Source organism: Balaenoptera musculus, chromosome 8, assembly GCF_009873245.2.
Source record: "Balaenoptera musculus isolate JJ_BM4_2016_0621 chromosome 8, mBalMus1.pri.v3, whole genome shotgun sequence".
NCBI lineage: Eukaryota > Metazoa > Chordata > Mammalia > Artiodactyla > Balaenopteridae > Balaenoptera > Balaenoptera musculus.
This window is the reverse complement of record NC_045792.1, coordinates 48165514-48191390: the sequence shown is the minus strand read 5'-3', so window position 1 is coordinate 48191390 and position 25877 is coordinate 48165514. Positions and strand designations below refer to the sequence as shown.

The following is a 25877-nucleotide window of genomic DNA, read 5'->3' as shown; positions in this document are numbered from 1 at the left end:
TTACATAATTGGAATCATTCTGCACATGTATCTTGAGCATTTCTCACATCAGTAAATATTCTTCAAGCTATACCATTTTCATGACTAAAATATTCTATTTTATGGATGGCTCATATTTAAATAGTGAGTTTTTTTTTTTAACATCTTTATTGGAGTATAATTGCTTTACAATGGTGTGTTAGTTTCTGCTTTAAAACAAAGTGAATCAGTTATACATATATCCCCATATCTCTTCCCTCTTGCATCTCCCTCCCTCCCACCCTCCCTATCCCACCCCTCTAGGTGGTCACAAAGCACGGAGCTGATCTCCCTGTGCTATGTGGCTGCTTCCCACTAGCTATCTATTTTACATTTGGTAGTGTGTATATGTCCATGCCACTCTCTCACTTTGCCCCAGCTTACCCTTCCCCCTCCCCGTGTCCTCAAGTCCATTCTCTAGTAGGTCTGTGTCTTTATTCCCGTCTTGTCCCTAGGTTCTTCATGACCATTTTTTTTTTTAGATTCCATACATTTGTGTTAGCATACTGTATTTGTTTTTCTCTTTCTGACTTACTTCACTCTGTATGACAGAGTCTAGGTCCATCCACCTCACTACAAATAACTCAATTTCATTTCTTTTTATGGTTGAGTAATATTCCATTGTATATATGTGCCACATCTTTATCCATTCATGAAGCTCAATATCAAAAAAACAAACAACCCAATCCAAAAATGGGCAGAAGACCTAAATAGACATTTCTCCAAAGAAGATATACAGATTGCCAACAAACACATGAAAGAATGCTCAACATCATTAATCATTAGAGAAATGCAAATCAAAACTACAATGAGATATCATCTCACACCGGTCAGAATGGCCATCATCAACAAATCTACAAACAATAAATGCTGGAGAGGTTGTGGAGAAAAGGGAACCCTCTTGCACTGTTGGTGGGAGTGTAAATTGATACACCCACTATGGAGAACAGTATGGAGGTTCCTTAAAAAACTAAAAATAGAACTACCATATGACCCAGCAATCCCACTACTGGGCATATACCCTGAGAAAACCATAATTCAAAGAGTCATGTACCACAATGTTCATTGCAGCTCTATTTACAATAGCCAGCACATGGAAGCAACCTAAACAATGACTCTTAATTGTTCATAATGGTGATGTTGTCTTGACTAGGTAATTTGTTACGAGTGCTGTTGATATTCTCCTTTCAAAAGGGACCCATGTTTCTCACCGTGAGTTTCCAAGTCCTGAACCAATGCATGGGTATCAAACGTTAATTTCCTTTGTTCTAAAGGAGTTATGTCCACTCGCCTCATATCATATCCTTCCTTGGTTGTGGTGGTGAAGAAATCTGAAAAGAGAAGGCAGTTTTTTTTGTAGTAACTAATAGAAGCATCACATTTTAGCTTCTAAAGCATTTCCCCCCATCTATTTGTAATAGAGTTCCAGCTCTTCTACTTGGGAATTCTGTAATTTCAAGCAAGATAAAGGACTTATCTGAGCCCCTGATTCTTTTTTTTTTTTTTTTTTTTTTTTTTGGCCACGCCGTGCAGCATGCAGGATCTTAATTCCCCGACTAGGGATCGAACCCATACCCGCTGCATTGGGAGTGCAGTTTTAACCACTGGACTGCCAGAGAAGTCCCTGAGCCCCTGATTCTTTTATTTGAAAAGTCTCTAACATTATTCTGTACATAGTAAACATTCAGTAAATGTTTGCTGTCTTTTAGTATTCCAAAATTTTAAGAGTCAGTCTAACATCATAACATAATATACATCAAAAGCTTTGGGTATTGCTGGCACATCTCTAATTACTGGAAAGCAGAAACTGTCCAGCAACTCTCCTCCTTGCTCAGAAGTCTTTCATAGAGCTGTGATAATTTTTATACATATACCCCCATCTAAAGTAGCTTTCTGTCCTCCCACTCTTATATATCCACAGTTTATTTCCTACACAGTTCTCAGTTCTAATCTGAAATTATCTTGTTTACTGCTTGTCTCTCTGAACCAGAATGTAAGTGCCATGAGGCCTAGACTGTGTTTTTCATCTGTATCTTTAGTACCTAAAACAGTGCTTGGCAAATAGTTGGCTCACAATATTTTATTGTTGAATCAATCAGTGAATCGGATTTTAAATCCTGGAGTATTTAGTGGTATCAACACAAAAGATCTAGGACGTTGTTCTCATTTTTGAAATAAATGTCCTATTTCAATAAATTCCCAATTTTTAACCTAGACACAGAATGGTTCTTTTCCATCTACTGCTGATGAATTTATTAAAAAGTATTTTCTTTGGGGGAGAACTCTGTCTATATACAACTTTATTGCCATTACTATGTATTAAGGTGCATATCAAAGGAATGATTTCAGTGAGCCCAGACCCTTGCATCTTCCCATACATAGAAAAGCGCTGAATTCATTAACTTGAGATGTCTGGTTTTCTTTAACAGTAATCTTTTGATGTTCCAACTACCTGGTTTTTGTTGTAAAACTCCTGTATATCTTGGCTCCTCCCTTACCTCTTCGGAGCAGTCTCTCAGACGATCTGAGAGGCTGTCCTCCAGGCTTAAGTCCTCAGAAAATCCACTGAATAAAACATAATTCTCAACTTTTAGGTTGCACTTTTTTTTTTTTCAGTCAAACAAGTAGGAAGCTTCTCTTTTTTTTTTTTTTTAAAGATTGATTGATTGATTGATTGATTGATTGCTATGTTGGGTCTTCGTTTCTGTGCTAGGGCTTTCTCTAGTTGCGGCAAGCGGGGGCCACTCTTCATCGCAGTGAGTGGGCCTCTCACTGTCGTGGCCTCTCTTGTTGCAGAGCACAGGCTCCAGACGCGCAGGCTCAGTAGTTGTGGCTCACGGGCCTAGTTGCTCCACGGCATGTGGGATCTTCCCAGACCAAGTAAAATAACTGCTAATTAGTATAAACTACTAATCAAACACAAGGTACCATACTAGATACTTTATATACTACCAAGGCATTGTGGTATTATTCACCTTTTTAGATAAGAAAATCAAGCCTAGGAAAGGTAAAGCCTAAGGTTTTGCCTAAGGTCTTGCCTAAGGTCATAGAGTCTCTGGCAGAATCAGGATTCAGATCCAGGTCTTCTGACTCCAAATCTCATGCTCTCTTACCCCATGCTGTCTTTTTTATCCTAAGCCACTTAAGACATCTAGGTACTTAAAAGACAAAGCTGCAACCTTAGGTATTACTTTTCTGCTAGTATAGTGTAAGGCAAATGTGATTCCTTCCTATATAACTTTCTAGTCAAGAAACATCTGAGTGCCAGGCACTGTGTTAGGCACAGGGGATGATGAGCAAAACCAGACATAACAGATGTCTTCATTGACTTTACAGACTAATGAACAGGAAACAGATGTTTTAAAAAAAAATCTAAACATAAACTCTAAATTCAAATAATGAAAGAATAATGTCCAGTCCTTTAGATTAATTCATTCAAGTACTCAGATGAATTCTGGTTAACCAGAAATAAAAGGAAGCAGATGTAAAGGTGGATCAATTCTGAACACACACACACTCATTAGCACAGAGGTCAGCAATCTTTTTGGCTTTGAGTGGCATCTAGAAGAGTTAAGCAATGTGCCTGTGGGTCAGTATTAAACCTAAGGAGGGAGAGAAAAAGAAAATTAGAGGAAAACGAGGGGCAGATTTCTATAACAACTGCATTAGGAACAATGATTGGTACCCTTAGTTACCTATCCTTGATTAGAAGTTGATTCAGTTGATTAGAAGTTCAGTCTTTCATTTGGGGTTTAGGGGAAAAAATCAGTAATAATATTTATACAACATGTTACTATTTTCACACCTATTACTTTATCCTTAAAATTGTCATGTTGTGGATGAGGAAAACTGAGGCTCAGAGGAGCTAAGTAATTCGTCTGAGATCTTATGGTCTCAGAGCAAGGCATATTAGTACACAGTTCCTCTGACTTCAGTCAACAAACTTTGAATACCTTCCACAAAGAGAAGCTTCCTGGGGCTTCCCTGGTGGCGCAGTGGTTGAGAATATGCCTGCTAATGCAGGGGACGTGGGTTCGAGCCCTGGTCTGGGAAGATCCCACATGCCGTGGAGCAACTAGGCCCGTGAGCCACAACTACTGAGCCTGCGCGTCTGGAGCCTGTGCTCCGCAACAAGAGAGGCCGCGATAGCGAGAGCCCCGTGCACCGTGATGAAGAGTGGCCCCCGCTTGCCACAACTAGAGAAAGCCCTCGCACAGAAACGAAGACCCAACACAGCCAAAAATAAATAAATAAAAATAAATAAATTTAAAAAAGAAAAGATGACTACTATATCTTTAAAAAAAAAAAAAAATGTGTGCCTGACTGCACATATCCCCCTTCACTAAAATCATATATATACTGACCTTTCCCTCTACCTCTTTGGAGCAGTTCCTCAGAGCTATCTGAGAGGCTGTCTCCTAGGCTATAGTCCTCATTATGCCCCAAATAAAACTTAATTCACAACTCTCATGTTGTGCATGTTTTTTTCAGGCAGCACCATTTATATGTATTTCCCACCTTTTAATTTGTTTTCCCCCCCATAGGTACCAATAAAACAGCTGTTTATAATGAGCTCTCTAAAAATTTACCAATTTAGAAACTTCTCAAATTTGAAGGATCCATCATCTAGCCATTAATGAGATATATCTTAATAGTGACTCAAACCAGTAAGATGCAAGAGGCTTCCCCGCAAGAGAGTGCAAAAGATGGCACCTAAACAAGATCCAGAAAGTTTACTCCCCAAAACAGTTAAGAAAGTAAAAGACTTCATTGTACAGGTTGACTCAACAAAGGTTAAGATGGCAAAAAGCCATCACACAAAAGACTCCTCAGAAACCCAGTCTATTCAATAGGTTGCCAAATGTATACCATATGTGCACCTTTTGGATGACAGAGACCAAGTTCTCAAAACACACACACACACACACACACACAGATGAAGATCAGGGAATACATGTACATGTACATTTACATGTACATGTAAATTATGTACATGTAAATGTACATGTACATTTACATTTCAAAGACACAGGAAGAGAAATGCAAGTTCCCCCTAGAAGGGCTTTTGTTTAAGGTCAGAATTCTGAAAAGACGTTTTTACCAGGCTGGCTTTTTCTAACTTAACTGTGTACACAAAAAAAAAAGCTCCATCTTGGGAGAGAGCGGCCAAGATGGTGGAGTAGAAAGACCCCTGAGCTCATCTCTTCTCACGAGCATAGCAAAATCACAACTATCTGCAGAGCAACCATTGATGAAAAAGACTGGAACCTACCAGAAAAGATCTTCTACAACTAAAGTCATAAAGAAGGAACCACAACAAGATGGAGAGGAGGGGTGAACACATGATATAATCAAATCCCATCTCCACAAACTGGAGAATAATTGTATTGCAGAGGTAATCTCACAGGAGTGAGATTTCTGAGCCCCACGTCAGGCTCTCCAGCCCAGGGGACTGACACCTGTAAGATAAGCCCCCAGAGCGTTTGACTTTGAAGGCTAATGGGGCTTAACTGCAGGAGCCCCACAGGACTTGGGGGAATAAGAGACTTCACTCTTAAAGGCCCACACAAAAATCTCATGCACACCAGGACCCAGGGCAAAGCAGTCACTTGATAGGTGCATGGGCCAGACCTACCTGCTGGTCTTGGAGAGTCTACTGGAGAGGCGGTGAGGGGGGTGGCTGCGGCTCACCCTGGGGACATAGACACAGGTGGCAGAAATTGGGGAACATTCAGCTGTGTGAGCACTGCTGCTGCTGGCAGCTGCTATCTTGGCTCATTAGCCAAGACCTAGTACCACCCAACAGCCTGCAGGCACCAGTGCTGGGAAGACTCAGGACAAACAACTAACTGGGCAGGGACACGGCTCCACCCATAAGCACTGAAGCTGCCTAAAGACTAAAAAGCCCACAGCCACCTCTGGACACACCCCTAGACAAAGCCCAGCCAACAGGAGGGCCAACTCCCAGCTCCAACCACCAGTGGGCAGGCACCGGTCCCTCCTGCCAAGAAGCCTGCACAAGCCCTTAGACCAGCCTCACACACCAGGAGGCAGACACTGAAAGCAACAAACCTACAATTCTGCAGTGGAGGCCACGCCCTACCCTGGGGCCAGCTGGGTCCTGGCCCTACCCACTAGCAGGCCAATGCAAACTTTGGAACACCCTGGACCCCAGATCCAACAGTGTCAGGAACTGGCCCCACACCAAAAATCTGAAATGAACTCTGGGATCCCTGAGCCCTGCAGCCAGACTCCAGAACCAGCTCTGCCTGACAGTAGCCTGGCACTAACACCAGGATCTGGCTTCACTTGCCAGTGGGTGGGCAACAGCTCAGGAGACTTTGGGACCCTGACTCCACCTATCAGTGAGTGAGCACTAGCCTTGGGACCCCTTAGGATTCCGCGACCATCCACGTCGTGACCAGGCCCCACTAAATAGCAGCTAGCAGCATCCACACAAGGCAGGCTGTGGCAACCAACTAGATTAGGGGCCAACCAAACCTACCAGACTGCCCACATAGCCTTCTTAGGGGGAACCCCTAGAGCATATAGCTTGGGTGACAAGAGAGGAGTGCACTGCTGGGATGCACAGGACGCCGCCTACAGAGGGCCATTTCTCCAAGGTAACTAACCTGCCACATACATAAAAATACAAATAGCAAGTCAGACAAAAGGAGATAGCAAGTCAGACAAAAGGAGATAGCAGAGGAATATGTGCCTGATGAAGGAACAAGATAAAACCACAGGAGAAGTAACTGACGTGAAAAAAGGCAATCTATGCAAGAAAGAGTTCAGGGTAATGATTGTAAAGATAATCAAAGAACTGAGGAGGAGAATGGATAAACAGAGTGAGAAGTTAGAAGTTTTTAATGAAGAGGTAGAAAATACAAAGGACAACTAAGCAGAGATGAAGAATAAAATAACTGAAATGAAAATTACACTAGAATGAATTAATAGTAGACTAAATGATTCAGAAGAACAGATCAGTGAGCTAGAAGACAGTGTAAATCACTATAGCTGAACAGAAAAAAGAATGAAAAGAAATGAGGACAGTTTAAGAGACCTCTGGGAAAACATCAGCACAATAATATTGCATTATAGGGGTCCCAGAAGGAGGAGACAGAGAGGGCCTGAGAAAATATTTGAAGAGACAGTAGCTGAAAACCTCCCTAACCTGGGAAAGGAAACAGTCATCCAAATCCAGGAAGTGCAGAGATTCCCACAGAGGATTAACCCAAAGAGGAACACACCAAGACATATTATAATCATAATGACAAAGATAAAAAGAGAATACTAAAAGCAGCAAGGGAAAATCAACAAAAAACATACAAGGGAACTCCCATAAGGCTATCAGCTGATTTTTCAGCAGATCTCTGCAGGCCGGAAGGGAGTGGCACAATATATTTAAAGTGATGAAAGGGGAAAACTTACAACCAAGAATACTCCACCCAGCAAGGCTCTCATTCAGACTCGATGGAGAAATCAAAGCTTTACAGACAAGCAAAAGCTAAAAGAATTGAGCACCACCAAACCAGCTTTACAACAAATGATAAACGAACTTCTCTAGATGATAAAGAAAAGACCACCCAGAAACTAAAAACAAGAAAACAACTAGAAACAAGAAAATTACAAAATGTAAAAGCTCACCAGTAAAGGCAAACATACAGTAAAGGTAGGAAATCATCCACACACAAAGCCAGTAGGGGGTTTAAAAGATGAAAGTGGTAAAATCATGTGTATCCACAACAAGCAGTTAAGGGATACACAAAACAATTAAATGTAAAATATGATATCAAAAACAGTAGTTGTGGGGACTTCCCTGGAAGTCTAGTGGTTAAGACTCTGCGCTCCTAATGCAGGGGGCATGGGGTCGATCCCTGGTCAGGGAACTAAGATCCCGCATGCTGCACAGTGTGGCCAAAAAACCCCAAAAGCAAAACCAAAAACGAACGAAAAAACTCCTGGTAATTGTGAGGGGAAGAGAGTACAAATGAAGGGTATTTAAAATGCATTTGAAATTAAGAGAGCAGCAACTTAAAACAATCCTCTATATACACAGACTGCTATACAAAAACCTCATGGTAACTGCAAACCAAAAACTTTTACTGGATCTACACGTAAGAAAGAAAAAGAGGACTTCCCTAGTGGCACAGTGGTTAAAAATCCGCCTGCCAATATAGGGGACACAGGTTCCAGCCCTGGTCCGGGAAGATCCCACATGCTGTGGAGCAACTAAGCCCATGTGCCACAACTACTGAGCCTACACTCTAGAGCCCACAAGCCACAACTACAAGCCCACAAGCCACTACTAGGCCCATGCGCCTAGAGCCTGTGCTCTGCAACAAGAGAAGCCACTGCAATGAGAAGCCCACACACCAAGACGAAGAGCAGCCCCTACTAGCCACAACTAGAGAAAGGCTGCACACAGCAACGAAGACCCAACGCGACCAAAAATAAATAAATAAGTAAATAAATAAATTTTTTAAAAAAAGAAAAGAAAAAGGAAGCCAAACACAACACTAAATATAGTCATCAAATCACAAGACAAGTGAACAAAAGAAGGGGGAAATAAAAGACTTACAAAAATCCAAATCAGTTAACAAAATGGCAATAAGAACATATATATAGTTAATTACCTTAAATGTAAATGGACTAAATGCTCCAACCAAAAGACACAGACTGGCTGAATGGATACAAAAACAAGACCCATATGTATGCTAACTACAAGAGACTCACTTTAGATCTACAGAAACATACAGACTGAAAGTGATGGAAAAGGTATTCCATGCAAATGGTAATCAAAAGAAAGCCGGAGTAGCAATACTTATATCAGATAAAATAGACTTTAAAATAATGACTGTCACAAGAGACAAAGAAAGACACTACAAAATGATCAAAGGATCAATCCAAGAGGAAGATATAACAACTGAAAAAAGATATATACCCAACATAGGAGTACCTCAAAATATAAGACAAATATTAACAGACAAAGGAGAAACTGACAGGAACACAATAATAACAGGGGGACTTTAACTTACATGTTACATCAATGGACAGATCATACAGACAGAAAATCAATAAAGAAACACAGGCCTTAAGTAACACATTGGATGAAACGGGCTTAATTGATATTTATTGAGCATTTCACCTGAAAGAAGCAGAATAAACATCCTTTTCTCATGCACATGGAACATTCTCCAGGATAGATCACATGCTAGGCCACAAAACAAGCCTTGATAAATTTTAAAAATTGAAATTATATCAAGCATTTTTTTCTGACCACAACAGTATGAGACTAGAAATCAACTACAAGAAAAAAAACTGCAAAAAACACAAACACGTCAAGGCTAAACAATACAGTACTAAACAACCAATGAGTCACTGAAGAAATCAAAGAGGAAATTAAAAAATACCTGAAAAAAAGGAAAATGACAACATGATGATCCAAAACCTATGGATGCAGCAAAAGCAATTCTAAGCGATACAAGGCTACCTCAGGAAACAAGAAAAATCTCAAATAACCTTATGTCTAAAGCAACTAGAGAGAGAATAAACAAAACCCAAAGTTAGTAGGAGGAAAGAAATCATAAAGGTCAGAGCAGAAATAAATGAAATAGAGATGAAGAAAACAATAGAAAAGATCAATGAAACTAAAACCATGTTCTTTGCAAGAATAAGCAAAATTGCTAAACCTTTAGCCAGACTCATCAAGAAAAAAAGGGAGAGGGCCCAAATCAATAAAATCAGAAATGAATTAGGAGAAGTTACAACCAACACCACAGAGATACAAAGGACCATAAGACACTACTACAGGGAACTATATGCCAATAAAGTGGACAACCTGAAAGAAATGGACAAATTCTTAGAAAGGTGCACTCTCCCAAGACTAAACCAGGAAGAAATAGAAAATATGAACAGACCAATTACCAGTACTGAAAATAATTAATTAAAAAACTCCCAACAAACAAAAGTCCGGGACCAGATGGCTTTACAGGTGAAATCTACCAAACATTTGGAGAAGAGTTAACACCTACCCTTCTGAAACTATTTCAAAAAATTGCAGGGGAAGGAACACTTCCGAACTCCTTCTATAAGGCCACCATCACCCTGATACCAAAATCAGACAAAGCTATCACAAACACAAAAACCACATTCACAGAAAAATAAACAAGATGAAAAGGCAGAAGGCTATGTACTAGATGAAGGAACAAGATAAAACCCCAGAAAAACAACTAAATGAAGTGGAGATAGGCAACCTTCCAGAAAAAGAATTCAGAATAATGATAGTGAAGATGATCCAGGACCTCGGAAAAAGAATGGAGGCAAAGATCGAGAAGATGCAAGAAATGTTTAACAAAGACCTAGAAGAATTAAAGAACAAACAGAGATGAACAATACAATAACTGAAATGAAAAATACACTAGAAGAAATCAATAGCAGAATAACTGAGGCAGAAGAACGGATAAGTGACCTGGAAGACAGAATGGTGGAATTCACTGCTGCAGAAGAGAATAAAGAAAAGAGAATGGAAAGAAATGAAGACAGCCTAAGAGACCTCTGGGACATTAAATGCAACAACATTCGCATTATAGGGGTCCCAGAAGGAGAAGAGAGAGAGAAAGGACCAGAGAAAATATTTGAAGATATTATAGTCGAAAACTTCCCTAACATGGGAAAGGAAATAGCCACCCAAGTCCAGGAAGCACAGAGAGTCCCATACAGGATAAACCCAAGGAGAAACATGCCAAAACACATAGTAATCAAATTGGCAAAAATTAAAGACAAGGAAAAGTTATTGAAAGCAGCAAGGGAAAAACGACAAATAACATACAAGGGAACTCCCATAAGGTTAACAGCTGATTTCTCAGCAGAAACTCTACAAGCCAGAAGGGAGTGGCATGATATACTTAAAGTGATGAAAGGGAAAAACCTACAACCAAGATTACTCTACCCAGCAAGGATCTCATTCAGATTTGATGGAGAAATCAAAAGCTTTACAGACAAGCAAAAGCTAAGAGAATTCAGCACCACCAACCAGCTCTACAGCAAATGCTAAATGAACTTCTCTAAGTGGGAAACACAAGAGAAGAAAAGGACATACAAAAACAAACCCAAAATGATTAAGAAAATGGTAATAGGAACATACATATCAATAATTACCTTAAACGTGAATGAATTAAATGCTCCAACCAAAAGACACAGGCTTGCTGAATGGATACAAAAACAAGATGCATATATATACTGTCTACAAGAGACCCACTTCAGACATATACAGACTGAAAGTGAGGGGATGGAAAAAGATATTCCATGCAAATGGAAATCAAAAGAAAGCTGTGAGTAGCAATACTCATATCAGATAAAATAGACTTTAAAATACAGAATGTTACAAGAGACAAGGAAGGACACTACATAATGATCAAGGGATCAATCCAAGAAGAAGATATAACAATTATAAATATATATGCACCCAACACAGGAGCGCCTCAATACATAAGGCAACTGCTAACAGCTATAAAAGAGGAAATCAACAGTGACACAATAATAGTGGGGGACTTTACCACCTCACTTACACCAATGCACAGATCCAAACAGAAAATTAACAAGGAAACACAAGCTTTAAATGACACAATGACCAAATAGATTTAATTGATATTTATAGGACATTCCATCCCAAAACAGCAGATTACACTTTCTTCTCAAGTGTGCACGGAACATTCTCCAGGACAGATCACATCTTGGGTCACAAATCAAGCCTTGGTAAATTTAAGAAAGTTGAAATCATATCAAGCATCTTTTCTGACCACAACGCTATGAGATGAGAAATGAATTCCAGGGAAAAAAACGTAAAAAACACAAACACATGGAGGCTAAACAATACGTTACTAAATAACCAAGTGATCACTGAAGAAATCAAAGAGGAAATCAAAAAAACCTAGAGACAAATGACAATGAAAACACGAGGATCCAAAACCTATGGGATGCAGCAAAAGCAATTCTAAGAGGGAAGTTTATAGCTATACAAGCCTACCTCAAGAAACAAGAAAAATCTCAAATAAACAATCTAACCTTACACCTAAAGGAACAAGAGAAAGAAGAAAAAACGAAACCCAAAGTTAGCAGAAGGAAAGAAACCATAAAGATCAGAGCAGAAATAAATGAAATAGAAACAAAGAAAACAATAGCAAAGATTAATAAAACTAAAAGCTGGTTCTTTGAGAAGATAAACAAAATTGATAAACCACTGGCCAGACTCATCAAGAAAAAGAGGGAGAGGACTCAAATCAATAAAATTAGAAATGAAGAAGGAGAAGTTACAACAGACACCGCAGAAATACAAAGCATCCTAAGAGACTACTACAAGCAACTCTATGCCAATAAAATGGGCAACCTGGAAGAAATGGACAAATTCTTAGAAAGGTATAACCTCCTAAGACTGAACCAGGAAGAAATAGAAAATATGAACAGACCAATCACAAGTAATGAAATTGAAACTGTGATTAAAAATCTTCCAACAAACAAAAGTCCAGGACTAGATGGCTTCACAGGTGAGTTCTATCAAACATTTAGAGAAGAGCTAACACCCATCCTTCTCAAACTCTTCCAAAAATTTGTGGAGGAAGGAACACTCCCAAACTCATTCTATGAGGCCACCATCACCCTGATACCAAAACCAAAGATATTATAAAAAAAGAAAATTACAGACCAATATCACTGATGAATATAGATGCAAAAATCCTCAACAAAATACTAGCAAACAGAATCCAACAACACATTAAAAGGATCATACACCATGATCAAGTGGGATTTATCCCAGGGATGCAAGGATTCTTCAATACACACAAATCAATCAATGTGATACACCATATGAACAAATTGAAGAAGAAAAACCATATGATCATCTCAATAGATGCACAAAAAGCTTTTGACAAAATTCAACACCCATTTATGATAAAAACTCTCCAGAAAGTGGGCATAGAGGGAACCTACCTCAACATAATAAAGGCCATATACGACAAACCCACAGCAAACATCATTCTCAATGGTGAAAAACTGAAAGCATTTCCTCTAAGATCAGGAACAAGACAAGGATGTCCACTCTCACCACTATTATTCAACATAGTTTTGGAAGTCCTAGCCATGGCAATCAGAGAAGAAAAAGAAATAAAAGGAATACAAATTGGAAAAGAAGAAGTAAAACTATCACTGTTTGCAGATGACATGATACTATACATAGAGAATCCTAAAGATGCCACCAGAAAACTACTAGAGCTAATCAATGAATTCGGTAAAGTTGCAGGATACAAAATTAATGCACAGAAATCTCTTGCATTCCTATACACTAATGATGAAAAATCTGAAAGAGAAATTAAGGAAACACTCCCATTTACCATTGCAACAAAAAGAATAAAATACCTAGGAATAAACCTACCTAGGGAGACAAAAGATCTGTATGCAGAAAACTATAAGACACTGATGAAAGAAATTAAAGATTATACCAACAGATGGCGAGTTATACCATGTTTTTGGATTGGAAGAATCAATATTGTGAAAATGACTATACTACCCAAAGCAATCTACAGATTCAATGCAATCCCTATCAAATTACCAATGGCATGTTTTACAGAACTAGAACAAAAAATCTTAAAATTTGTATGGAGATTCAAAAGACCCCGAATAGCCAAAGCAGTCATGAGGGAAAAAAACAGAGCTGGAGGAATCAGACTCCCTGACTTCAGACTATACTACAAAGCTACAGTAATCAAGACAATATGGTACTGACACAAAAACGGAAATACAGATCAGTGGAACAGGATAGAAAGCCCAGAGATAAACCCATGCACCTACGGTCAACTAATCTATGACAAAGGAGGCAAGGATATACAATGGAGAAAAGACAGTCTCTTCAATAAGTGGTGCTGGGAAAACCGGACAGCTACATGTAAAAGAATGAAATTAGAACACTCGTAACACCACACACAAAAATAAACTCAAAATGGATTAGAGACCTAAATGTAAGACTGGACACTATAAAACTCTTAGAGGTAAACATAGGAAGAACACCCTTTGACATAAATTACAGCAAGGTATTTCTTGATCCACGTCCTAGAGTAATGGAAATAAAAAGAAAATAAACAAATGGAACCTAATGAAACTTAAAAGCTTTTGCACAGCAAAGGAAACCATAAACAAGATGAAAAGACAACCCTCAAAATGGGAGAAAATATATGCAAACAAATCAACGGACAAAGTATTAATCTCCAAAATATATAAACAGCTCATGCAGCTCAATATTAAAGAAACAAACAACCCAATCCAAAAATGGGCAGAAGACCTAAATAGACATTTCTCCAAAGAAGACATACAGATGGCCAAGAAGCACATGAAAAGCTGCTCAACATCACTAATTATTAGAGAAATGCAAATCAAAACTACAATGAGGTATCACCTCACACCAGTTAGAATGGGCATCATCAGAAAACCTATAAGCAACAAATGCTGGAGAGGGTGTGGAGAAAAGGGAACCCTCTTGCACTGTTGATGGGAATGTAAATTGATACAGCCACTATGGAGAACAATATGGAGGTTCCTTAAAAAACTAAAAATAGAATTACCATATGACCCAGCAATCCCACTACTGGGCATATACCCAGAGAAAACCATAATTCAAAAAGACACATGCATCCCAATGTTCACTGCAGCACTATTTACAATCGCCAGGTCATGGAAGCAACCTAAATGCCCATCGACAGAAGAATGGATAAAGAAGATGTGGTACATATATACAATGGAATATTACTCAGCCATAAAAAGGAACGAAATTGGGTCATTTGTAGAGACGTGGATGGATTTAGAGACTGTCGTACAGAGTGAAGTAAGTCAGAAAGAGAAAAACAAACGTCGTATATTAATGCATATATGTGGAACCTAGAAAAATGGTACAGATGAACCACTCTGCAGGACAGAAACTGAGAAACAGATGTAGAGAACAAACGTATGGACACTAAGGGGGGAAAGCGGCAGGGGGTGGGGGTGGTGGTGTGATGAACTGGGAGATTGGGATTGACATGTATACACTGATGTGTATAAAATGGATGACTAATAAGAACCTGGTGTATAAAAAAATAAATAAAATTAAATTTAAAAAAAAGCTATCACAGAAAAAGAAAATTACAGGCCAATATCACTGATGAACATAAATGCAAAAATCCTCAACATATTACTAGCAAACGGAATCCAATGATACAATAAAAGGATATGCCATGATTAAGTGGGATTTAGGTCAGGGATGCAAGGATTTTTCAGTATCCACAAATCAATCAGTGTGATACACCACATTAAAAAACTGGAAGATAAAAAACATATGATTGTCTCAATAGATGCAGAAAAAGCTTTTGATAAAATTCAACATCCATTTATGATAAAAGCTCTCCAGAAAATGGGCATGGAGGGAACATATCTCAACATAATAAAGGCCACATATGACAAAGCCATAGGTAACATCATACTCAACAGTGAAAAGCTGAAAGAATTACCTCTGAGATCAGGAACAAGACAAAATGCCCACTCTTGCCACTTTTATTCAACATAGTTTTGGAAGTCCTAGCCACAGCAGAGAAAAAACACAAATACAGTAAGTCCCCTACACACAAAGCTTCTTTGAAAGTTGCAAACTTTCGAAGATGTGAATGTGTATTCCATCAATGTCAGGCATGAGTGAAATTGCAGCTTGCTCTCTGTCTCCTGTTGCTGATGATCCTTCAGCTCTACCATCTCCCACCTCCTCTCCCTTCTCCAGTCAGTAACTCTTCTTGCTTGTTCACTCAATGCCAGCCCCTGTATGCCAGGTGTTGTGCTGTATTACTGTACTTTTCAAGGTACTGTACTGTAAGATTAAAAATGTTTTCTTATTTTTTCTGTTTGTCATGTGTTATCTGTGTGAAGAGTATTATAAACCTATTACAGTACAGTACTATATAGCTGACTGTGTTAGCTGGGTACCTAGGCTAACTTTGTTGGACTTTACAAACAAATCGGACTCATGAACGCACTCTCGGAATGGAACTCGTTTGTATGTAGAGGACTTACTGTAAAAGGAATCCAAACAGGAAAGGAAGAAGTAAAACTGTCACTGTTTGCAGACAACATGATACTATACATAGAAAATCCTAAAGACGCCACCAATAAACTATTAGAGCTCATCAATGAATTTGGTAAAGTTGCAGGATACAATATTAATATACAGAAATCTGTTGTAATTCTACACACTACAACGAAAATCAGAAAGAGAAATTTAAGGAAACAATCCCATTTACCATTGCATCCAAAAGAATAAAATACCTAGGAATAAACCTAAGGAAGCAAGAAGACCTGTACACTGAAAATTATAAGACACTGATGAAAGAAACTGAGGATGACACAATAGCCAAAACAATCTTGAGAAAAAACAGAGCTGGAGAAATCATGCTCCCTGACTTCAGACTATACTACAGAGCTATAACAATCAAAACAGTATGGTACTGGCACAAAAACAAACACATTGATCAATGAAACAGGATACAAAGCCCAGAAATAAACCCATGCACTTAAGATCAATTAATCTATGACAAAGAAGGCAAGAATATACAATGGAGAAGGGACAGTCTCTTCAATAAGTGGTGCTGGGAAAACTGGACAGCTACACGTAAAAGAATTAAATTAAAACATTCTCTAACACCATACACAAAAATAAACTCAAAATGGATTAAAGGCCTAAATGTGAGACCAGATACTATAAAACTCCTAAAGAAAAACATAGAACACTCTTTGACATAAATCACAGTGATATCTTTTTGGATCTGTCTCCTAGAGTAATGGAAATAAAAACAAAAATAAACAAATGAGACCTAATTAAATGTAAAAGCTTTTGCACAGCAAAGGAAACCATAAACAAAAAACAAAAAGACAAACTATGGAATGGGAGAAAATATCTGCAAAGGATGCAACTGACAAGGGATTAATTTCCAAAATATACAGTTTATACAGCTAAATATCAAAAAATAATACAATCAAAATTTGGGCAGAAGACCTAAATAAATTCTTAGCTTGACAGCTTTTTATCTTTAGTAATTTATAGATGGTGCCTCAATGTTTTCTCAATTGCATTTTTTTACAAGAAGAAATCTGATGTCAGTCTTATCTTTGTTGCTCTGTATTTAGTATGGCTATTTAATTTTTTTTCCTGGATGTTTTTATTATTTTTTGATCTTTGCTTTAAACAAATTTTATAATGATGTGCCTTGGTTTAGTTTTCTTCATGTTCCTTGTACTTGAGTGTTTGTTGAGCTTTGTCATTTTATAGTTTCCCTCAAATTTGAAAACTTTCACCCATCATTTCTTCAAAATTTTTTTGCCACATTCTTTTTTTGGGCCTCAAGTTACACATATATTAGGCCAACTGAAGATGTCTCAGAGCTCACTGGAACCTTTTTTCTACCTCCTCCTCCCACATTCTTTTACACTTTGGATAGTTGTTACTGCTATATTTTCAAATTTTCAAATCTTCTCTTCTGTAAGACTAATTTTTTTTTCTGAGCTCAGCAGAATTTTATTTACTTTTTAAAAGTTTCTTCATAGGAAAGAAACATTATTTTGTGACAACATCAAGACTACCAAACTAGAAACAACAAGATGGAAGAGATGCATAGGACCAAGTTATATTGCAAGACAAATTTGTTGGGAATTCTATCTAATGCAGTTTTCATATAAAACCTTCTAGTTTTGATATCTAGAAACTCAATTTGATAGATTTCTTACCTTTTCCATATCTTCTAAGTTTTTAAACATGTTCATGTCTGATAATTCTTACATCTGTCAGTTCTAGCTTGGTTTCAAATGATTGATTTTTTTCTCTTCATTATGGGTTGTGTGTTCCTGATTTTTTCATGCTTGGTGATTTTTGATTGGATGCTAAATAATAAGTTTGTTACCTTGTTTGGTGGTGGATATATTTATAATAAGTATTCTTGAGCTTCATTCTGGAATGCACTGAAATTACTCAGAAACGGTTTGATTTTTTTAGGTCTGGATTTTAATATACATTATTCAGGCCCAGAGTAGTGCTCAGTCTAGGGTTATTTATCCCCAACTAATGAGGTAAAATGCTTAAATATATCCTACCCAATGTCCCATGAATCATGAGTTTTTTCCCACCTGGCTGATGGAAACAGACATTGTTCCTGGTCCTGTAGGTGTGTGGGGTACTGTTCTCCCTAAATACATATAACTATACATATATGTGCATGTGCATACATATATGGTATATATATGATATGGGGTGGTTCTTTCTCTAGTCTCAGGCAGTCTTCTCATATGTACACACTGTTCACTACTCCATTAAGTACTCTAAGTGGATCCTTTGCTAATCTCTGAAGTTCTCTCTCTATGCACATTCTCCTCTATGGTGTCTGTTCTGTGAACTTAAGTCATTTTAGTCTCCCATACTGTCAGTTCCATCTCTTCAACTCTAAGAATGTGCCAGGTATAGTAACCAATCATCTTACTTGGCCTGGAACTGAGGGATGGATAGTACAGGGCAAATCAGACCATATTTGTCACCCTATCACTAGGTTTGCTCTGAGTTCCCCCTCCCTGAACCACAGCCAGAAACTGAAGGTAACAAGCGAGGGTAATAATAGTTTCCTTAGCAGGTAAATATGGTGCCTGAAAATCCGTCTTAGAAAGAAGCCAAAAACTAGGTAGCCTTCCTTATACAGATATTTCTTCAGCACTCTTAACAGTATCCAACTCTTAACAAGGATATTTATGCTTCATACCTTTAAAATTAATCAATAAAAATCACTTCATGAGTTGTAAAATAGTTGGATTTGCGATTTTAGCAATAGGTTGGGGATTTCTGTAAATTCATGGGGTCTCAAACAAGATTTATTCTTAATGAGTAACATTGGAAATGGAGAAGATGAGGGAAATGTAAACCTGCTGCATAAGGCAAAAAAAAAAAAAAAAGGTTCATATAACGTATATCCTGGTTGGACTTCCTAAAGAGAAGCAGAGTAAAACAGCCAGGCTGGTTTTTATACCGTGTCCCAAAAGAAGAAATACAAGTCAGATTCTGCTAAAATAAACAAACAAACAAACAAATGAAACATTCAGGAAGATTAAAAGAAAATCTGATGTCTGGAGAATGACAAGTTCTATAATACTGCTACAAAGGTAGGAGAGTAGATACAGGGAATAGGGAGAATGGACTAGAAAGATAGACTGGCCCAGACTGTGAAGATCATGGCTTGCAATGCAATGGTATTTAAAGTTTATCCTGTAGGCCAGTGGTTCTCAACCCTATCTGTATATCAGACTCAACCGTAAGGATTTTGAAGAATAAATATACCTAAACATAACTTTTAGAGTTATTTGTGTAGTAGTTCTGAGGTACAGTCCAAGCCTATAATGCTTTAAAATCAACAGGTAGCCCTGATGCACGGTCAGATTTCTAAGTCAAAGCAGCCACTATAGGTCAAAGTTCTATGAAAACAATAACGATAATAAATATATTCTTCAACATTTGTACTCTGTGTCTTCTTTAGCTCTTCAAAGAATCAAAGTTGAGAAAAAATGTAAAACCGAAGCACACTGTAGAGTCCACACATAGCTGCTGCTCTTCATCCCTCACCTCCCTCACTCTGACAGTGGTCTGCTTTCTTTCCTGAGTAGGAAAACTGCAGAGGCAGCTGGTAATATTTTGTGTAGGCATGTGAGTTATATGTAAATCACATGCAAAGAAACTAAGAATCATTTCTCAGATGGCCCGAGTGAGGAATATTTGTCTCAGGGGAGAGATCAAGATGGCAAAATAGAAGGGCGTGGAGCTCACCTCCTCCCACAAATACATCAAAAATCCATCTACATGTGGAACAATTCTCACAGAATACCCACTGAACACTGGCAGATCTGATACAATCAAAGCTTCAAGAAAGATCACCATGTAACGCAATAGGACTAAAGGAAAAAAAAAAAAAAGAATTGGGACAGGACCTATGCCCCTGGGAGGAAGCTGTGAAAGAAAAAAGGTTCTCTCACTCTGGGAACCCCCTTCACTGGCTGGGAGATCAGCCGGAATAGATAGGGTGCTTCAGAGACTCAGGGAATAGTGCAGCAACTGGCTTGCAGCATGCAGAACAGAGACCAGCACAGCCAGTCCTGGCCACCTCACTGCACTCCCCATCCTGAGACGCCCATCTGCTAGTGCACCTGGGGGCTGGGTGCTGAAACTCGAGCTTCAGCAGACAGACCCGGGGAGAGGACTGATGTTGTCCGAGAAGAGATAGCACAAAGCTGCTGGAGTGTGGTCCAGGCTGCAACTGGGAGTGTGTGCAGGACGGAGCCTGGGTCTGCCACAGAAGCCCCACTGTTAATGCATGTGTGAAGGGAGAGGAGATATCCCACCATAGCAGCCTGATTCTCAGCATGCTCACAGCTGGTGTGGTTCTGACTCTACTAGCTCTGGGAACGTGCAAGTGCCAGTGGGTTGCCCATATCCAGAGGTGGGGCTGAAACCTGAGCCATGTCTCCAAGGATGTGAGAGTTTGGCAGATTTATGATGCTGGTGTCTTTGTAAGCTCAGTGCCTGTGGGTCATCCGAGCTGATTACTGGTGTTTCCATGGCTGGGGCAGGTCTGGCATTAGCATGCACACAGGGGTGGGGCTGGGGGCTGGGCTAATTCCGTGGCTCCCACAGCAGTACTGGTGCCTGTGTGATTGCAACGGAAATGCACTAGGGACCTGTGCTGGTGGCTTTGTAAGCATAGCGCCTGAGGAACATTTGGGCTGATTGCTGCATTCCGACAGCTGAGGTGGGGCCAAGTGCAGTGCCAACAACAGTGTACTCTGTGAGCACACGTGGATGACAGGCAACAGGACAGAGTGCACTTCCTGGTGGACAGCTCCTGCGGAGGCATATTCAGTAGCTCCTCTACCAGAAGAAGTGCTCCAGTCCTGCATACCTTACACCACAGCTCAGACATGGATCTAGGGGCTTCTACTCCAACAACTGGGGAGCAAACAAACCCTGCCCCTGACAGGGCTGTGACAACCAGACCAAAGATGAGACCATGCTCAACATCCAATGCAGGCTCTGGTTACCACAACACCAATCACACCCCCTTATCAAGGGGATAACGACCAGAACACACTGAGGAGATACGTGGCAGGCATCCATACTAAAAAGTGTCCTCACACCAAAAATATTAGACGCATGGAGGCTATGCAGGGACACACCAACATAAAAACAGCCCTTCAAGACCACAGTAGATAACTGTTTCTCCTAAATTCAGTCAGAGAAATATAAGTAAAATTAAGCAGCAGCAGAACCACCCCCAATTAGAGGATCAAGAGAACTAGCTTGAAAGAAGAAACAATGAAACAGACCTGTACAGCCTACTAAATGCCGAGTTCAAAAAGGAGGTAATAAAAATACTGAAGGAATTAAGAATAGTTATTGATAGAAATACAGATCACTGTAACAAGGAACTAGAAACTATAAAGAGGAGCCAATTAAACTAGAAAACTAATTTGCTGAGATGAAAACCAAACTAAAGGCAATAAACAGGAAACTAAATAATGCAGAGGAATAAAGAAGTGATCTGGAAGACGGAGTAATGGAAATCACCCAATCAGAACAGCAGACAGAAAGACAAATTAAAAAAAAAGATGAAAGCAACATAAAAGACCTATGGGATAATATAAAGTGTGCCAATCTATGCGTAATAGGGATCCCAGAAGGAGAAAAAACAGAAAAGGGGATTGAAAGTGTATTTGAAAAAATTACGGCTGAAAACTTCCCAAGCCTAAAGAAGGAAACAGATATCCAGGTACAGGAAGCAAGAGGGTCCCAAACAAGATAAACTCAAACAGACCTACACCAAGATATTTTATAGTTAAAATGGCAAAAGTTAAAAAGAGAGGATTCTAAAGGCAGCAAGAGAAAAATAAAGAATTAGTTACAAGAGAACCCCCATAAGGCTATCAGCTGATTTCTCTATAGAAACGTTACAGGCCTGAAGTGAGTGGCAAGATATATTCAAAGTAAGTGAAAACCCTGCAACCTAGGATACTCTACCCAGCAATATTTCCATTTAGAATAGAAGGAGAGAGAAAAAATTTCTCAGACAACCAAAAACTAAAAGAATACAGTAATACTAGACCTATCCTAAAAGAAATATTGAAAAGTGTTCTCTAAATAGAGAAGCAAGAATCTATAGGAAAGAGAAAACCACAATAGGAAAGTAAATCACTTAAATAAACCACTACAGAGATTAAGAAAAAAATTTCATGAAAGTGCTTATAACTACAATGCACAGAAAAGGATGAACATGAAGATGTAAAATAGGACATCAAAATCACAAAATGTGGGCAAAGGGAGTACAAAAATGTTGATCTTTTAGACTGCGTTGGAGCTTATATAACTACCAGTCTAAAGCAAGTAGACATAGTAATGGGTTAACATATTTGGAAACCAGGTAACCACAAATCAAACATACAGTAAATTCACAGACACCAAAAAGAAAGGTACTCAAGCATAATACAAAAGAAAACCATCAAGCAACAAAAAGAAATACAAAAAGCAAAAGAAACAAAGAAGAAATACAAAATCAACTGGAAAACAAGGTTTAAAATGGCAATAAATACATATTTATTTTTTCAATAATTACCTTAAATGTCAATGAACTAAATGTTCCAATCACGAGTGGCAGACTGGGTAATAAAACAAGAACCTACATTATGCTGCCTACAAGAAACCCACTTCAGGGCAAAGACACACATAGACTGAAAGTGAGGGGAAAAAGACACTTCATACAAATGGAAATGAAAAGACAGCAGGGGTAGCAATACTCATATCAGACAATATAGACTGTAAAACAAAGCTCATAAAGGAAAATAAAGAAGGACACTGTATAATGATAAAAGAATCAATACAAGAAAAGGATATTACACTCATTAACATATACACACCCAATATAGGAGCACCTAAATACATAAAACAAATACTAACAGTCATAAAGGGAGAAACTGATGGAAATACAATAATAGTGGGAGACTTTAACACTGCACTGACATCAATGGACAGATCATCCAGACAGAAGATCAGTGAGGCAACAGAGATCCTAAAGGACACAATAGAACAATTAGACTTAACTGATATCTTTAGGACATTACATCAAAAAAACCCCCCAGAATACACATTCTTTTCAAGCACACATGGAATATACTCTAGGACAGACCATACACTAGGACACAAAACAAACCTCCAAAAATTTAAGAGAATAGAAATTATTTCAAGCATCTTTTTTGACTACAATGGCAAGAAATTAGAAATCAACCACAGAAAAAGAAACATCACATGGTGGGTAAACAACGTGCTACTAAAAAACCAGTGGGTCAATGACAAAATCAAAGAGGAAATTTAAAAATATCTTGAGACAAATGACAATGAAAACACAACCATAAAAAATCTATAGATACAGCAAAAGCAGTTCTAACAGGGAAGTTAATAGCGATACAGGCCTTCTTCAAAAAAACAAGAAAAATCTCAAATAACCTAACCTACCAGCTACAAGAATTAGAAAAAGAACAAAACCTGAAGTCAGCAGAGGAAGCAAATAATAAAGATCAGAGAGAAAATAAGGAGTTCCCTAGTGTGCAGTGGTTAGGACTTGGCACTTTCATTGCCTTGGCCTGGGTTCAATCCCTGGTCAGGGAACTAAGATCTCACAAGTCACAGCATGGCCAAAATAAATTAGTAAACAAAGTAAAGATTAATTTTAAAAAAAAGGGATTCCCTGTTGATCCAGTGGTTAGGACTCCGTGCTTTCACTGCCGAGGGCCTGGGTTCGATCCCCGGTTGGGGAACTAAGATCCCACAAGCCATGCGGCATGGAGCAAAAAAAAAAAAAAAAAAGAGGGAGAAAGAGAGAGAAAATAAACAGAGATTAAAAGAAAGTAGGAAAAAAAAATCAATAAAACCAAGAGCTGGGGAATTCCCTGATGGCCCAATGGTTAGGGCTCCGCGCTTCCACTGCAGAGGGAAAGGGTTTGATCCCTGGTCGGGGAACTAAGATCTTGCAAGCTGCGTGGCATGGCCAAACCAAAACAAAAAGAATAATCTTAAAAACAAACAAACAAAAAACCAAGAGCTGGTTTTTTGAAAGGATAAACAATATCTACAAATCTGGCCAGGCTCACCAAGAAGAAAAGGGAGAGGACCCAGATAAACAAAATGAGAAATGAAAGAGGAGAAATAACAACTGAAACTGCAGAAATAAAAAAAACTGTAAGAGAATACTATGAATAATTATGTGCCAATAAATTCGTCAACCTAAACAAAATGGACAAGTTTCTAGAAACATAGAGCACACCAAAACTGAATCAAGAAGAGAGAATACAAACAAACCAATTGCTAGAAGTGAATTAGAATGTATAATTTAAAAACTCCCTGCAAACAAAAGTCCTGGACTGGGATGGGTTCACTGGAGAATTCTACCAAACATACAAAGAAGAACTTATACTGATCCTTCTCAAACTCTTCCAAAAGACTGAAGAGGAGGGAACACTTCCAAAGTCATCCTATGAAGCCACCATCACCCTGATACCAAAACAACACAAAGACACTACCAAAAAAAAAAAATTATAGGCCAAATATCTTTGATGAATATAGATGAAAAAATTCTCAACAAAATAATAGCAAACCGAATCCAACAACACATAAAAAGGATCATACACCATGATCAAGTTGGATTCATCCCAGGATCATAAAGATGGTTCAACATATGCATATTAATCAATGTGATAAACCACACCAACAGAAAAAAATACAAAAAAACCCACGAGTGTCTCAACAGATGCAGAAAATGCACTTGATAAAATTCAACATCCATTCATGATAAAAACTCTTGCCACAGTGGGTATAAAGGGAACATGTCTCAACATAATAAAAGCTATTTATGACAGTCCCACAACCGACATAACTCAATGGTGAAAAGCTAAAAGCCTTCCCACTAAAATCTGGAATAAGACAAGGATGCCCACTCTCACCACTTCTATTCAACATAGTACTGGAAGTTCCAGCCACAGCAATCAGACAAGAAAAAGAAAAGGTATCCAAATTAGAAGAAATAAAGTTGTCATTATATGCACATGACATGACACTATATACATAAAACCCTAAAGACTCCACACAATAACTACCAGAACTGATAAACAAACTCAGCAAGGTACCAGGATACAAGATTAACATACAGAAATTGGTTGCACTTCTTTACACTAACAAAGAAATATCAGAAAGGGAAAGTAAGACAACAATCCCTTTTAAAACTGCATCAAAACAAAACAAAACAAAACAAAAACTTAGGAATAAACCTGACCAAGGAGGTGAAAGACTTATATGCTGAGAACTATAAAACACTGATAAAGGAAACTGAAGGTGATTCAAAGAAATGGAAAGATATCCCATGCTCTTGGATTGGAAGAATTAATATTGTTAAAATGGCCATAGTACCCAAAGCAATCTACAGATTTAATGCGATCCCTATCAAATTACCCATGACATTTTTCACAGAACTAGAACAAATAATCCTAAAATTTATATGGAACCACAAAAAAAAAAAAAAAAACACACCCAGAACTGCCAAAGTAATCCTGAGGAAAAAGAACAAAGCTGGAGGCATAACCCTCCAAGACTTCAGACAATACTATAAAGCTTACAGTAATCCTAACAGCATGGTATTGCACAAAAAGAGACATATGGATCAATGGAACAGAACAGAGAGCCCAGAAATAAACCCACACACCTATGATGAATTAATCTTTGA

General features: G+C 38.5%; 1 protein-coding gene across 3 annotated transcripts in view; it reads right to left on the bottom strand.

Moving 5' to 3' along the window:
• Nucleotides 1-25877, bottom strand: part of CCDC90B (coiled-coil domain containing 90B) — a 50125-nt gene that overhangs the window by 20506 nt on the left and 3742 nt on the right. For all 3 annotated transcript variants that reach the window (XR_005020878.1, XM_036860057.1, XM_036860058.1), the window contains exon 2: nt 1230-1349. Coding sequence is in view for 2 of the 3 variants with exons in the window: in XM_036860057.1 (XP_036715952.1) it covers nt 1230-1349 (120 nt within the window). In the remaining variant the exon portion in view is untranslated. The remainder of the gene's footprint in view (nt 1-1229; nt 1350-25877) is intronic.